Source organism: Sylvia atricapilla, chromosome 12 (assembly GCF_009819655.1).
Source record: "Sylvia atricapilla isolate bSylAtr1 chromosome 12, bSylAtr1.pri, whole genome shotgun sequence".
NCBI lineage: Eukaryota > Metazoa > Chordata > Aves > Passeriformes > Sylviidae > Sylvia > Sylvia atricapilla.
The window spans coordinates 7,942,153-7,958,005 of NC_089151.1; the positions used below are offsets into that span (position 1 = coordinate 7,942,153).

Below are 15,853 nucleotides of genomic sequence, written 5' to 3' on the forward strand. Positions count from 1 at the left end.
ATGATAAAATTTCATCAGATGATAAAATTTCAGGGTCGTTTGCTGAATTTGAAGAGCTTGTGACATGTTCTCTTTTGTGACTGAGAGAGATACTTGTATTTAAGTGTTTAGACCCATACAGTGAGCAGAATATTCAGTCAGTGAAGGGCCAAGCACGAGCAAACTCTTCACTTGCTGTGTGAATAGCAAGAAGGGTGATTGAACTGGTGAACCTCCTGATTTCCTTATTGAATAATGACCTTATTTAGGATAGCCCTCATTTACTTTCCTCACTGGTGCATTATTCCATGAAGCATTTTGCTCTGTTTCAGAATACAGCTGTTAACCAGGACACAGTTTTATTTTTTACAAAAAGTTTTCCTATTTCTCTATGGTATGATTGGAATCACATGGTTTCTTCTCCCCTGCTGTTATCCAGGTTGTGAATCCACCCAAGAATGGATAAATGTAAGCAGCCTTATGTCAACCAGAAGACCAACCTTGAAAAGTTCAGTCCTGAAATTCTTTCTGAAATTGAGAAGCTCTTTGCAAAGAAGTTTACTTACACTAAGCCAGTGAATGATGAATGGAAGCTGCCAGATGCCAGCAATGCTTTTACATGTGATCATGTGGAATTTCACTCACTCCTGGCTCTGAAGGACTCAATGAATGAAGTGAAGAACCAGCTGAGTGATAAGAACCTCGAGGACTGGCATCGGCACACCTCATTTACCAATAAAGCAGGGAAAATAATACCTCATGTGAAGAAATCTGTGAATGCTGAGCTCTGTACCCAGGCGTGGTGCAAGTTTCATGAGATCCTGTGCAGTTTTTCTCTTCTCCCAGAAGAAGCTCTTCAAGATGGAGAACTGAACTCTGTCCACCTCTGTGAAGCACCTGGAGCTTTTATAGCCAGCCTTAACCACTTCTTGAAGTCCCACCATGTCCCTTGCCACTGGAATTGGGTAGCTAATACCCTAAACCCTTATCATGAAGCCAATGACATTATTATGATGATCATGGATGACCGCCTGATAGCAAATACGTTACCTCGGTGGTACTTTGGCCCAGATAACACTGGGGATGTGATGACATTAAGACATCTCACAGGACTTCAGAGCTTTGTGAGCAATATGACCACAGTCCACTTGGTAACTGCTGATGGCAGCTTTGATTGCCAGGGAAATCCTGGTGAGCAGGAAGCTCTTGTCTCACCCCTTCATTACTGTGAAACAGTCACTGCTTTAATGATCCTGGGCACTGGAGGATCCTTTGTTTTGAAGATGTTCACTCTGTTTGAACACTGTTCTATCAACTTGCTCTTTCTGCTGAACTGCTGTTTTGAGGAGGTCCATGTCTTTAAACCAGCCACCAGCAAAGCTGGAAACTCAGAGGCCTATGTGGTTTGTCTTCGCTATATGGGCAGAGAAAGCCTTCACCTGCTTCTTCCTAAAATGACGCAGAACTTTGGAACAGAAATCGTCAACAAAGCCCTTTTCTCCCAGCACACGCTACCAGAATCATTCCTCAGAACACATGAAGAGTGTTGCATGTTCTTCCACAAGTGCCAAGTCGAGACGATCTCTGAGAATATCCGTCTTTTTGAGCACATGGAAGAAGCAGAGCAGATGAAACTGAACAATTTAAGAGACTGTGCAGTAGAGTTCTTCATGCAAAAGTTCCACTTGAAACCCATTGGCAGAAATAACTGGCTTGTCAAGAAATCCCAGGCTGGTTGCAGCATGAATGCAAAATGGTTTGGGCAAAGAAACAAATATTTTGGTACGTACAATGAAAGGAAGATGATGGAAACCCTGACATGGAATGATAAAGTGGCAAAGGGTTATTTTTATCATTGGGCTGAGGAACATAGTTTAAATAATGCTGGGGACATGTGCATCCTGGAAGGATCATTTTCTAACCCTGATTGTAGCTTTTGGTACATTTTGGAAGGAAAAAGATTGCCAAGGGTGAAGTGCTCTCCATTTTGTGATGTTCAGGTCTTAGAAAATCTTAATGAAGCCATGAAAGAGTTGAGTGGGCAGAGGCTAAAAAGCAGATTAATGCTGCAGCCTTGTCACTCTTGTCAAGTTCTTCCTGGGGAACTCATACTGGCAAAAGTGTCTGATCTTTCCAGGTGCCATCAGGAAGTCCTCAATGGAAGTTGTAGTAACCAGTTCAAGTGCCTTGTGGTGGGCTTTCCCTTGCTCTGTGACACAGAAAGCCAGCCCAATATGGAAATAAAGTCCGTGGACTCGCCCATGTTGCTGACTTTCGGCTTCTCTTTGCTGTATGACGGAGAACCAAAGTACCAGCAGCAGCTTTTGGAGTGTGTCCTGCATTCCTTGGCCCAGCTGGCAGCAGGAGATGCCCTGGTTTTGCCTATTCTCTCCTGCCTGACTCGCTTCACAGCCGGCCTGGTCCTTGTCCTGCAGTGCTGTTTCAGGAGCGTCACGTTCGCGTGTCCGACCTCGCGGGAGCCGCTCAGCAGCGGCGCCGCTTTGCTCTGCGTCGGCTACAGAGGCGTCCCCGCGCCCATCGTGGAGTACCTGCACCATCTGAACACCCTGATGAGCTCTCTGCTGGACACAGACTCTCCCCAGCAGGTTCTGCAGTTTGTGCCCATGGATTTTCTCCTCCAGGGCAAGCTGTTGGAGTTTCTGTGGGATTTAAACACGGCCGTCGCAAAGAGGCAGCTCCACCTGATTGTGCAGGCTCAGCAGCAGCAAATTATTAGTGACATTCCAGTTTAAAATAATTCTAGAGCTGTGTGAGTTGCTGCTGCTAGACCTTGTTTCACAGGCAGGCAGAAGGTGTTAAAAACATTGTTAATGTGAAGGTAACATTAATGCAAAGTTAGTGTGGCACTGACAGTGCTGTGAGGATGTTTTGAACTATCAATCCTACTTGCACCATATTTTCTATGTAGGAAATAAGACAAAGAAAACCAGACCTTGATTTCTGGCCACTGGGCTGGGTGTTATAGGATGCAGAATAACATGGAATCTTTGATTCAGTGGAAGCAAGGGCTGACAAGTGAGCATAAGCCTCAGAGCCTCTTGCTGCCATCCTTAAAAACTGTCTTTTGACATCCCTTAATTTATATTTGGTTTAATTCTTAATGGTGATGTAGGGGAAATCCTGTGTAACTTGCTTTACCATTTTGGATGGTATGAAATGGTGGTGGTTATGGGTATCTGTCCCCATTTACCATTCCTAAACAACAGCCTCTGAATTTTCACCTCGTAGCCTTTGAATATCTGCCTCTTCTTTAGCACTTGAGTGAGTGAGGACTGAGATGAAAATTTCCTTGCCAAAGCCTGATAATGGTTTCTCCATCTCATTCTTGCAGCTGTTTTGTGAATGCCATGCTGATATCTTGAGTTCCAGTTCTTTGTGCACTTCAGTCACTTGACAGAAGGATCAAATGGAGCTGTTTATGCCAGAGAAGTGCTCAGCCTCTGGCTGTTCATTGCTTACTCTTCAGGCAATAATTTGGATTGCCATCAAGCCCTCTCTTGTGACTTTTTATGGGTCCAAAACTGAGCTCAATTCTCAAGAATGAAATTTGCTAAATGAATTAGCCAGTGGCTGTAGACACTTAGGCTTGTAACAAGCAGAACCTTTAGGAGACATTTAAGTGCAGCAAACTTCCACAAGCCATGTGAGGCTCATATAACATGCAGTTGCTGGGATTTGTCAGTCTTTCTGTGCTAAAAATCCTTAAAATAATGGCTCTGAGGTGTTACCACCTGGACAGACAGTTCACCAGTTGTGTGCTGCCTTTCTTGTGCACACAAATGTGTTCATGTTTGTGTGGGAACCCGCAGGGTTGTACAGCTGTGAAGCTTTTGTGTTGTAAGTAATCAGTGTGTGCTTTTGGTCTGAAGGATGCGTATATTTTTTGAAGTAGAAGAAAAAAATGTTGATTTACATGGCGGTTGTATTTTTTCATTTTATCAATAAATGTTGAAAGTGTTAAAAGACCTTTTTTTTAAAAAAAGAAAGGAAAACAAATGTTTGGAGAAAATAAAGCCCTTTATTTTAGGTTTTCAGTGTTGCTGTTTGCATCTTTTTATCAAACTTGGAAGGAATAGATGAAATGCAGTAGGGGAGCCTGGGAAGGTTTAATTTTTTTTTTTTTCTTTTAGTCAGGCTTTTCTTACCTTGCCATTCAGATCCTTCATAAAGTGAAAGGTACAGTCGTCTTCATGTCTCTCTACCTTTAACTTTGGAGTTTACCAGCTTAGAGAGACTCCCCTTGCAGCAGTGGTCAGAGCAGTGGAGGAGGCCTGCACACAGTTCCCTTGGCCATGTCACTGAGCCTTACAGTCCATGTCCTCCTTTGTGGTTGCTGTAACTCTTAGCAGCAAGGATTTTGTCCTAAGGATCTTCAGTTTCTCCTGGCTATGACAATTGCTCTGGTAGGACAAGGTGGTTATACACTGTATTGTTTATTCTTAGCCAAAAGTTCTCGTCCTAATTGTTTGCTTTCACTGAGTGGTGTGATTAAGAAAAAGCTGTGTGCCTTATTTGTCAGGGCTGCCTCTGCTGCACTGCCAGGGGTTCCAGGTGATTGTCTTTAGGTTGGCTATCCAGTTTGTCTGGAGGCTTGCTAACTCATTTTGATTGCAATTATTAATGCTAATGTGTTTTCCCATTGCCTTTCTCTTTGGAAGTAAGCATCAAATAAGAGAGCTGGGGAAAATTATTCTGTGTCCTAGAGGTGTGGGATGACACAGGAAATTAATCCTGTTCAATACTTTCATTTCCTTACAGCTGGTTTGGTTTTTTTGGGGAGAAATCTTTATGCAGAGGAAGAGTTGAATGGATGTGAGCTGCATGACAGTGTTGCCTCTCTTGGTTTTAGTGAAGCTTACGACTTGGCTGTTCATGTCAAAATATTCTTCAGGGATATAAGGACTTTGCAAGCATCCTTGAAACAGGAGACTGGGTTGGAAGTGCTTACGGTGATTGTCAGGTTGATTTTGGTAGAAACAGTGTTTAATGAGTTTATGGTTTTACTGAATTACAGGGAAATGTAAATGCTCAGAATTGCATTCAAGCTTATAAAAAAAATTATGAAATATTTGCATTCCCAGTATAACAATATAAAAACAGTGCCTAAAGACATGAAATGGCAGATTGGAAAGTAAAGGGGAAATATGGATGTCTTCATTTTGCTGCTGCAGACCTTAAAAGATACATATGCAACTTCTTTAGTCCTTAAAGTCAATTTATATGCTACATTATTTATTATTTCGATTATGCATCTTATTTGAATTTTGATAGATCTTAATATACTAGCATGCCTGGCAGTTTTTGAGTTTAAATAGTTGGTGTTGAAAGCAAAGACAAAGCACTGAGCCCAAAGCAAATTAGCTTTCTCCCTGGCTGAACAGCTATTTAACAAATGTCCTTTTTCTGTCTTGTGTCAGGTCCTCTGTGTCCCCCATGGAGACTGGGGAGATGAAATTTTACCTGTAATACAATTTGCAGTAGGAGCACCACAGTAAATGGCTCCTTTTATTAAAACAATAATATGAAATTGTATATTAAAATAATACTTCTCCTCTGTGGGAACTTGAACAGATTTATTGAAGTGTATCTTCATAGTGCTTTACTAAATGGGGATGACTTGCTTGTTAAAGAATTGATTTATCTAAATTGGGGGATAGCAGGGAGAAGTGCCTGTCACTTGCTGGTGAATTGATTTGTTTAGATTGGGGGATAGCAGGGTGAAAGTGAATCAATATTCAAAACTTATTTGTTGCTGAAGCCAGAGATCATTATCTGGGTATCAGAGATGAATGAGCAAATGCTGCCTGATAAAAATGAAAGCTCATGCCGAGGTAGCCCCAGGTCCTCAGCTGTCAGGTACCTGTGCCTCAAAACAATGACCCTGTAGCCAGTGGGTAATGAAACCTCAATTAAGACTAAGGAATAAAGGGACTGTGGTGAAGTGCCTTAATTTAAGTCTCTGGAGGGTTAAGGTGATTAAATACTTGCTTTATAATCACTTGACTGCCCCGGGTTGATGACAGAGCACAACTCAACACCATTGAGTTGAAATGTAATGAAATCTGTCTTGGGGTCACAATTAAACCTAATTCCAAGGTGGCTGCTGAATAGCTGCACATCCCCACAAGTAATGGTGTGCTCTGACAGATGAGGGTTTAGCAGAGGAGTGTGGGGTCGTCAGAATTGTGTGAGCCCTCTGGGCAGCTCCCTGCCTTCACTACTGCAACAGTGCTGATGGTACCCAGCCATGCAGCTGGAGCAAACCATGCTACCAGCTGTGCAGGCAGCAGGTAGAGCCCTGCATGGAGTAGATCAGTAGTACAGGATGTGTTTGGGATCAGTGTACCTAGGGCTGGGATGGCTCTAGGATTCCTGGCTGGTGGGAATGGTGATATTTGGCAGCAGAAGCTTGTCACACTTGAAAACCACACAGCAGCTCTTTGAACTGGCATTGAATGTTAGTACAAGCTGGAAGGGACCTGGATCCAGCTAATGTATTGGGGATTAAATGAAAGCTAGTTCAAAAACTTACTTTTGCTCTTTGGAAGCACTGGAGAGGTTGGTCCACACCTAGGGTGAGCTTGCACTTTTTGTGGAAACACCAGAGGAGGCTGGTGTTCAATAATTGTCAGCACTATGGTCTTAACTATAAATCACAAAGTAATTGATTTCAGGGTGTTAACGAAATTCAGATTTATGGAGAAGTTCAGTTATGCCTAAGATGCACAGTTAATAGCACTGGCACTGAATAAAATCCAAATTAACTTTGTTTCCATTATGAAACAGGGTAGTATTAGCCCATAAATTTATATTCATATAAGTGGTTTGGCTCTGAATTATGTGACTAACTTTGTGAAAGTTCTTTGCTTGAAAACTATTTTCAGACTTGGAAACCTGTTCAAAGCTCTGGATATTGTCCAACTTTCAATTCCCAGCAGTATCACTGTTCTGTGTGTGAAAATTCAAGACCAGACCCTGACTGGATTTGCTCAGGCTTTTTGGAGGGAAGAGTTTGGGTAAGAAATGGATTAAGCTCAGGTGAAAATTCACTCTGACTAGTTCCTCATTAGATGACAGAGGGGACAGGCAGGACAGCCACTGCTCCTTAGGCTAGATGCTGGGACAGTGGGGTTTACCAAAAGGGAGCCGGAACAGAAGTTATAAATGTAAATTGTATAAATTTACAAATGTACAATTGTAAATTAGACAAATTGAGTCCTCTCCTAGGATCCTGATGACAAACTGTGCTTAGTGAGTGTAACAGGCCTCAGAACTGGTTTGGGGCTGAGCACATGCAGCAGCTGAGACCAGTTTATGTTTCAATAACTGACCTTACTCATCACATCACTCTCTTCAGTTTTGAAGTGACCCCTGAAGGAAACAGTGACAGCAGCAGTCTCAGGAGCGTGAGTGGAAGTAATGAAGCAGTAATTAGCAATTAATAAAGTGTGGTGAAACTTTTAACTGCTGTGCTGGCCTAGAGGTCTGGTGCTGGAGTGGAATAGTCCCCTGGAAATCTACAACTTGGAAACTTAATTACCATAATTTCCTTTAGACACCATCTGCTCTTGGAGCCAACTTGCATATTTACTTTTTCCCTTGAAGGTAGATGAGTTTTAAGGACTCCACTTCCGTGGCTTTTCACAGCAGAGATGAAATTGAAGCTGGGATCAAGATGCAGGGAATGAGATGGCCCCTGTGGCTGCTGTGTCCTACAGAGACCATGAGGGCAAGGTTCTGTTGGGATAGCCAGCAGAGTGTCAGAAAAGTGTTGGAAAAACATGGACAGAACCTTCTTTGTAGCTGGCAGGGGGATGTTATCTTTTCCAGGGGAGGCATAAATTGAAATTGTGCTCTCTCTGTGCTCTTCTCTTCCCACCTCAAGCCCTTCTGAGCTGTGTCTGGAAGATGCCACCTTTCAGAGAGTGTGATGATGAAAGGCAAGGATTGCTGAAGAGCCCTCCTGACCTGAAGTTGCCACTGGATTACTGACAACAGGCAAACCCGAGTGAGGCCAGTAACACTCTCTGAGGAAGGAGGACACCTGTGGCTGTGGGGAAGCTCTTTGCTCCTCAGAGCTGTTGCACTGTGCTGCTTTAGCAGGTGTGTGCTGGGTTGTGCCTTACTACACTCTGGAAGGTCAGCTAAGGCCAGAAGCTAAACTGCATCACCACTCCTTGCTCTCCTAAAGATGAGCCTGAAAAATGGTTAGATTATAAAAACATACAGCCAAACACCACCAGCCTTCCCCTCATTCCCTACTGTGTTAATCATTCATGGCAGGAGCTAAGAGCAAGTCAGGAGAGTCAGGTTAGGCTGAAATATCTGTTGGTTTTCAGCTATAGGAATGCCCAATGGACTTGAACAGAGCAAAACACTTTTCAAGCAGCAAAGGTGCAAAAATGGGACATGGGAATTTTGGAATATGTCAGTGCAATTTTAGATGTCACTCGTTTGCACTGAAGGCTTGTAATAATGATTCTATTTTGTCTTGTGTAAATCAGTTTTAATTAATAGAGCAGATGTACCAACAATGCATCTGGAAATGAAATGGAGCAAAAAAGAAAAGAGGCAGCTGGTGCTAGTGGATGTAAATATTTGCTTTTTGGGAAGTGAAGCTCTGCAAAAACTTCTGACTCCATTTCAAATTCAGAAGCCTGTTTCTTATGCCTGTGGAGATATATGGAGCAGAAAAAATTAACTAAACCATAATGCTGCTTTATTTTAATCTAGTGCATGTGATGTAAGTAGCCCAAGTTTTTGGAATAGGGCCAACACATGAAGTCTTGGTTCCTGCTGAAATATTAAGACTTTGTTGATGCAAGGTGCATTAATTCCAGAGGAGCTGTCTCTGTATGAAGAGGCCTTCCTTTCCAGACCTCTGCAGTACAGTCTTGGCTTATGAACATGGACAAATGGAAATGTTAATGTTTGACCCTTACTAGAGCAGAGCAAGGTGCATTGATGTTACTGAAATAGGGCGTGACTGGCAAACCAAGTGTAAGAGGTCCATATACCTGAAAGCTGCTGCTGGGGAAGTGTGACAGATGTGTGGATGGACTCTGAGCCTCATGTGAAGCTGGGGGTTGAAAGAAAAGCAAGGCATGAATTAGGGCTTTGCAGGTTTTGATGGACTCTCCACAGTTCTGCTGCGTTATTTTTGGACACTCTTAACTGAGAATGGTCTTTTAAATCTTCCTCACTTCCTTTCAGTATTGAACTTTCTGTGAAATGCTAGGCTATTTGTGTTAGAATTAGGAAAGCTTTTTGTTCTCTTTTGTGGTTTTTTGTTAGTGCCTGTAACTGCTAAGAAGAATTTGAAAACACAAGCCTGAAAGCACAAAGTACCACAGCAAACATAGAATGTAACAGGGAAAACAAACCCACTTTTAAAGCAAGTCATGACTGGCAAGTAGTGATGTCTAACCTGGAAATGGCAGTGTGGGAGAAGGAAGGCAGTAAGGGTTGATCCAGAGCAGGTATTTTGTGCTTGGGGAACCAGACAGCAGGGGTGGGAAGGATTCCTCAAGGTAGTTTAAGTGGTAGTGTGCATATTGTTAATGCTTGTATTGCATTAACAATATAGTTTCTCTGAGGATAAGACAGACTTCCTTGCTCTGCAACTTACTGTTGAAATAAGACATCAAGATGCTCTCACCCAACCTTCTGTGGACATGTTCTGGTTTAGGGTTTTGTGCCTTGATGCTGAGAATGCCCCACAGCAGAGGGAGCACCTCAAAATGGCAGGACAGATCAGAGCTGAGCTGGATCTGGATCAAAGTGAAGCTCCTCTGTCCTTAAGACTTAGATTAAAAAAGTTTGCAGGTGTAAGTAGTGCTGCTGCTGAGGGGATTGGATTTTCCAGGCCTGGGAGCAGATTTTAGCCCTGTCTGTACTGCATTTACATTGTGAAAGCTTGTGTACAGTAATATCTTGCTGTCTGTCCCTTCTGTTTTAGAGCTCTGTTGTCAGATATTTAATACCCTACTCTGGTTACTGCTGTCATTGTCCTGCTATCCTTCATCCTTAATTGTCCTTGGTGAGCAGCAGGCATCAGGAAGATGGTGATGAAAATGTAATGGATTGGAAGAGGCAGCAGGACCACTGGCTGTGAGAGATTTGTACGGTGTTCAGTCTTGCAGGTGAAGCAGCTGAGATCTTTCAGAAGAATGATGTGCTTGCAGATGGGTCAGACAGGGTCACCAGGACATGATGAAGTTTAATTTTGCGTTATAAAGGGATTTTCCACTCAACTTTAGACTAATAAGCAATTAGTTCTTGATAATTGCTTAATTCTTTAAAAGCAGAATCTCCTTTAGTACTTCTGTCATTACCAGGTGTTGAATTGGCAGCTGACAACTTCACTGGTCTTGCTTGTCTATCCATCTTCCACGTCTGCTGTCTCTGTGGGCTTGGATCATGTGCATTTCTGGAATGTCTGCACACATTCCTCTGCCCATTGCTTCTTATGGGAAAGATTGAACTGTGGTCAGTCACACTTCCAGGATCATATTCTCCTCAGGTAAAGGGATGCCTGAAACTGCAGTTTGACTATTTGGGGAATTATCACAGAACCAGAATTTAGGGCTGAGGAGTCAAATGAAGAGAGAAGAATGCAGAGGACCCAGCTACAAGCCTGTAGACCCTGCTTTTGTGTGTATTCAAAGGCAGGGCTCTATCTCACCAAGCTGCAGAATTTATTGTGTGGAATAATTCTCTGTTGTTTGAAGATTTCTGGAGACTAACTGGAAGAGGTGTTACATTCTATCTGACTTATTTTATTCCCTCACTACAGGCAGGGTCACTCTGACTGTGTCCTTAGGGTGTCTCTTTCAAGTCTTGGCCTTCTGGGACTTGAAGGGCAATGAAAAATTTGCCTTCAGACCCAGTGGACTGTGTGGGGGCTCTGGCAGGTGAGATGAGGCTGTGCCCAGAGAAGGGATTTTTCTAAATGCACGACTACCTGAGCTGTAGCCACCACCTTCCAGAAGGACTGTAAATTGTGCAGGGCCTGAGCTGTGCCTCAGCTGACACTAAAGTGTCAGGTAAACCTGTTAACTGATGTTTAAACGCTGGGGTAACCTTGCTCTGTAGGGGAAATGGGAAACTTTGGAGGCAATGCTGTGACACAAGAGTTCTGTAAAGGAAGAAGGAGTGATATGTCAAATGACACTGTCACCTTTGATGCGGTGAAGGGAAGCAGCATAGGGCACCATGTCCTATGTGGCTTGCTTGATGTTTTGTTAAGGATTTGAGCTGCCCATTTCCAACTGAGCTTTGGGATGCAGATGTCAAAGCTGGCTCTGTTTAGATGGAGCTCTGCTTCAGAGCTGCACTTCAAAAGCTGGTGGAGAATGTCCCAGCAGGGGGGACTGTAATTGCCATATATTTTGCCCATAATGATATGGGGGAAAGAACAGGGGCAGCTGTAACGAATAAATGAGATGTTACATCTGATGACTCCCAAGTCCTCTTTTTCCTGGGTGTTAGGTCTGCTGTGGAAGGCAGGAGGAGGGAGTGGAATCCTGTGTCTCCTCAGCTGTGTGGATGCCCCCTTTTTAAAAATCCTGACTTAAAAATGGAATGCTTGTTAAAAAGCAGGATTCAACAAGGGATACTTGGGCCAAGCTCTTTGCTAGCAGAGCTGTGCTGAACTCTCTGCCCTTGCACCAGAAGATAATTAGCCTCAGGAAGGCTGAGCAAATGCCCCCCACAGAAGAGAAACAACTTGCTCAGTCAGGCTTCCTCTGCCCTCTCCTTTTTACTTAAGAAAAGAGAGTCAACCCTGATGAAGATGGGATCATTGGCACAAAAGGTAAGTCACAGAGATATCTTCAAAACCTTACCTTTATGAAACTAAAGCAGAAAGGAAAGGGTGATCTTTGGATTTAGCTCCTCTGTGGCTCTGACAAGCCCATGAACAATTGCCCATCCTACCATACATGACTGTGAGCAGGACAGCCCACTCTGATGCCTGTCAAAGTGAACCTGTCAGATCAGGAGAGAACTTCTCTTTCCCAGCTAGAGAAGAAATGGTGCCCAATCCTTACCCTCCTACAGAGCTGTGGCAATCACCCTCAGGAAAAGAGTGGTCTTGGTTTGCACCTGGGCAGCAGGATGGGATATCTACCTTGTGACACAGTGGTACCTCTAGGGGCAAAGCAAAAGATGAATGTTAATTTTCACTCTGATTTTATCCTGTCTGAACAGTTTTGTTGAATCCTGACTGTTCTCTCCAGCTGTCCATCACTGACTCTCACGCTTTGATGGCTCTCGTCACGAATAGCATGGTAAAAAGATTTTAGTTAGTTTCTCTTTCCTTTTTTCTCCTTTGAGAAGTCTCATTTACTTTCTGCAGCTGTCCTGACTCCCTTCCTCCTATCATTACTGGGTAGCAATGTGGCAATTAGAGCTGGCCACCCCCAGGAGGAGGTGTGCTCCACTGTCTTTGAAAGACTTTGCAGTGCTGTCCTTTGTGCTCTTCTCCAAAGCTTTTCTCTTCTCCCTTGTGAAATGGATTTTAATGTTATGCCATTCCTTGTATAGTAACATCTGTAAAGATACAAAAATATCTGGGACCTGGATTGGTTTTGTGAAGCCTTGATTCTTTTCATCTTCCTTGGAAGGTATATTGCTTCCCATCTCTCTCCCCACCGCCTCTCCTTCTTTCCCTTCAAAGGATATCTTGGAGGTGATGTAAAGGCATCTATTGCTTAAATATTGACGTGCCAAGCAAGGGCAGAGAAAGCACCAGGTGTCTTTTTCTTGGAGCACCAGCCTCTATAGTTCTGGAGCCAGATGGGGGCATTTCTGAAGGGATGGTGTGACATTCAGATCCCAGTGCTCCTCACTTTGTCAGTCTTTTTCACACCTGCTTTTCTTCCCCAGGCTTTGCCTCATCTGCTCAGGCTCTGTGGCTGTTGTGGGAATCAAGCGGGTCAGAGACAGCAGGACTTGAACTAATAAGGAAGGAAGATTCTGTGTTCTGTCTGATCCTGCTGAAGGTGCTTCATTACCATTTCAGAAGACCAGCCTTATGCTGGGGTTGAGTCGGACCTGAAGGTTTGCTCTGGAGACCAAAGGATGGGGAAATTTAGAAGCTAATGCCTAATCCTGTGGGCATCAACAACATTTTAAATGCTGGTTTTTTGATAACTTGTAGGAGGCATTTAATTTTGGGTTTTGTGTAAGGTGGTATAAAGCAATACAGTGCAGCTGGAAGCTAGAGGCAAGGCTATTTATTTCAGGGCTTTGAAGAGCTCTGCTCCAGTGATAGCTGTCTTATTGGTGCAGTAGCTGGTTTTATTTTGCTTTGGAGCAAATGAATAAAAATGTTCCTCTCATTTCATTTTCTCTGAGGTGAGAAAATTCCTGGAAGTCTGCTGATGAAGTTAAGAAACATCTTAATCTCTTTTCCCCTCAAGTGGCTTGAGTGCAGCTCCCAGAAAGCCAGGGTTTGCAAGCCTGAAAGCACTGACTGGATGTTCTGAGAGGACTCCTGACACAGGGGCTGGGCTGCAGATGTGACTGTAGGTACTGGATGAAGATGCTGGATGTCTTGGTAAAGTGACCTTGTTTTTTGTTTTTTTGTTTGTTTGTGGTTTTGTTTTTTTTTTTTTTTTTTTGGAGGTTGCAGCAGCAACCTCAAAAATTGCTCTATACCAATTGTTAACAAACTACTTTCTGTTGGCAGGGCTGATGATCCATCAGTCTGTGTTCTCAGAGATGAGCCTTTTGCTGGGGCCTCACTACAGAGAGCTTTGTCTTGCCTTAACAGCATTTGACATTTCCTAGGCAATGCTGAAATCTCCCAACTGACAGTGTTTAACCCCTTCCCCTAAGAGCCTTCCAGTAGTGATTCCTATAAACTTTAGTTTTCCCTTTAAAGAATTGTTACCAAAAGCTTCTATATTTTAGTTACTTGCCACGTGCTGCCAATGAACCTTTATTTTCGTTGCTTTGGGCTTTAAATGTTGCCTTTAATTAGGATATGAGCTTTTCTGGCCATGGGCTGATGGACAGATCTTTGGTGACCAGAACCAGGAGAAGAACAGAGGGATTACTGTATTGCTGCTTCTACTTGAAGGAACAGTCCTTTAGCCCAGGTGGATTTGGATGTCTCATTTAGGGAGGGGCATACCAGGCCTCAAAATCCAGCAGTTTATGCCAATTTATTAGTTGTTGTTTCTCTCCTGCTTCTTGCCCTTAATTTGCAGAGCCAGATTAAGACAGTGTGATGCACAGAGGTTCAGGGCAGGGATACCTTTTCCTCCAGGACAGAATCTGTTGATCCAGCTCAGTATTTTAAGCAGGAATTGCATGCAAAGTGGAGCTGAATGAACCCTACTCCTAGCAAAAATTGGTAGCAGGGATGGATGAGCATATCATTCACAGCCATTTAAACACTGAAGAAAACAAGATGTGTGTTTAAAATTGCTTTCTCAACCAGTGTTTAGCATCTTAAAATCCCAAGGGTTAAAACACCTCTGGCAACTTGGATCAATATGTGGGGATTTAAAAGTTCTCTGGTCTAAGCAGACAAATGAGTTAAACTGTGTTTAGCTAATTCCGTGGGTGGGGATAATTCAGCCAGCACTCTGTTGAAGGCATCTGGAGCTTGTCTGGTGTTTGCAGTGGAGATTTCAGACTCTTTCTCAAAGACTTGGTTGGTCTGCAAGTGACTGATTTACTACCCAGAAGGTAGGAAACACTTTGGAATCATTCCTTTTTGATGGAGATCGGAGAGAGACCTTTGCTTTTCTGTCCTGGACTTCTGACAGTGATTTCCACAGTGGTCCTGTGTTCAGCTTGGGTCTGCTTTTTATCATTAGGATAAACAGCTTTTTTTTTTTTTTTTTCCTTTTTTTTGGCCAAGGCTGAGTGAATTAAGAACCTCTACTGCATATCTGTAGGAGTCAGACCCCTCTAGCAAGGCAGAGGATAGCCTTAAACATTCAGACCCCCCACTAGAGTGATGGGAATCTGGCATGCAGAACTTTTTGTATGGAGAACACCCATACTGCTATTAGCTTCAGGAACCTGGTGCTTCCAGCATTTCATCTTCCTCCCTGTTTTCCCCATATCTTGGGCATGTATTTGTTTCAGGTCTCGGCGCTGCTGTTTTGTGAGCTGTAGCCCTCTGGGCTCAGTTTCATGTGTTAGGAGAGACTTTGGGTTTTGCACTCTGTCATTGCAGTGGTTGTGTAAGTCACATATGGAAAAGTCCAAAGTGCAGACATATGGAGGTGGCAAGTCCTCATTATTTTGCCCTGACTCCAGAAACAAATGAACACCTTTAATCATTGAAATTTGGATGGCAATGAGTGATGCAAAGCAATTGCATAATTTTAATTTTAGGGGATCAGCAAAAGAATGATCCTTTGCTCTGTTCCCTCAGCTAAAATGTTCTGCAGCTAAATAAAGAGGCAAGCAGCAGCTCTGGCTTTGCTTTGATTTTTGCAGTGAATGTTTGCTGTATTTAATCTGCTGGGCTGTTATAAACAATCTCCCTGCAAGCAAGAAACTTGTGAGTGGCTGAGCTGAGTTTTCCAGGTTCCTAATCAGAGGAAAGGCTGTCCCAGCTAAATCAGAGTTAGGCTCCTGATTGCATCCTGATAGAAAGGATTATTCATCCAGTGGAAAACAAATAGAGCTGCTGTTTGGCATATATTAGCTGAGCAAATCTTGGCACTCAGTATGTGTTATAGCTCTGCTTTTCTGAGCTGTGAGCTGGGTTCTCTTACAGCTGGCCTGACTCTGGAATGTTCCCTGCTTTCTGTCCTTTCCTCTGTGGTATGGCTTAGGTGCTTTGGGAACCCTTTTCCTTTTTTTCCCTTTCATCAGCCCATTTACC

The 15,853-nt window shown here is 43.3% G+C and overlaps 1 protein-coding gene across 2 annotated transcripts in view; it reads left to right on the plus strand.

Moving 5' to 3' along the window:
* The first annotated feature begins 378 nt into the window (after positions 1 to 378).
* Positions 379 to 15,853, plus strand: part of CMTR2 (cap methyltransferase 2) — an 85,960-nt gene continuing 70,485 nt past the window's right edge. The window contains exon 1 of one of the 2 annotated variants that reach the window (XR_010744539.1): positions 379 to 3,861. Coding sequence is in view for 1 of the 2 variants with exons in the window: in XM_066327743.1 (XP_066183840.1) it covers positions 438 to 2,732 (2,295 nt within the window). In the remaining variant the exon portion in view is untranslated. Of the gene's footprint in view, positions 4,031 to 15,853 lie in introns of those variants that run through there. The other variant, XM_066327743.1, reaches the window with a different exon arrangement.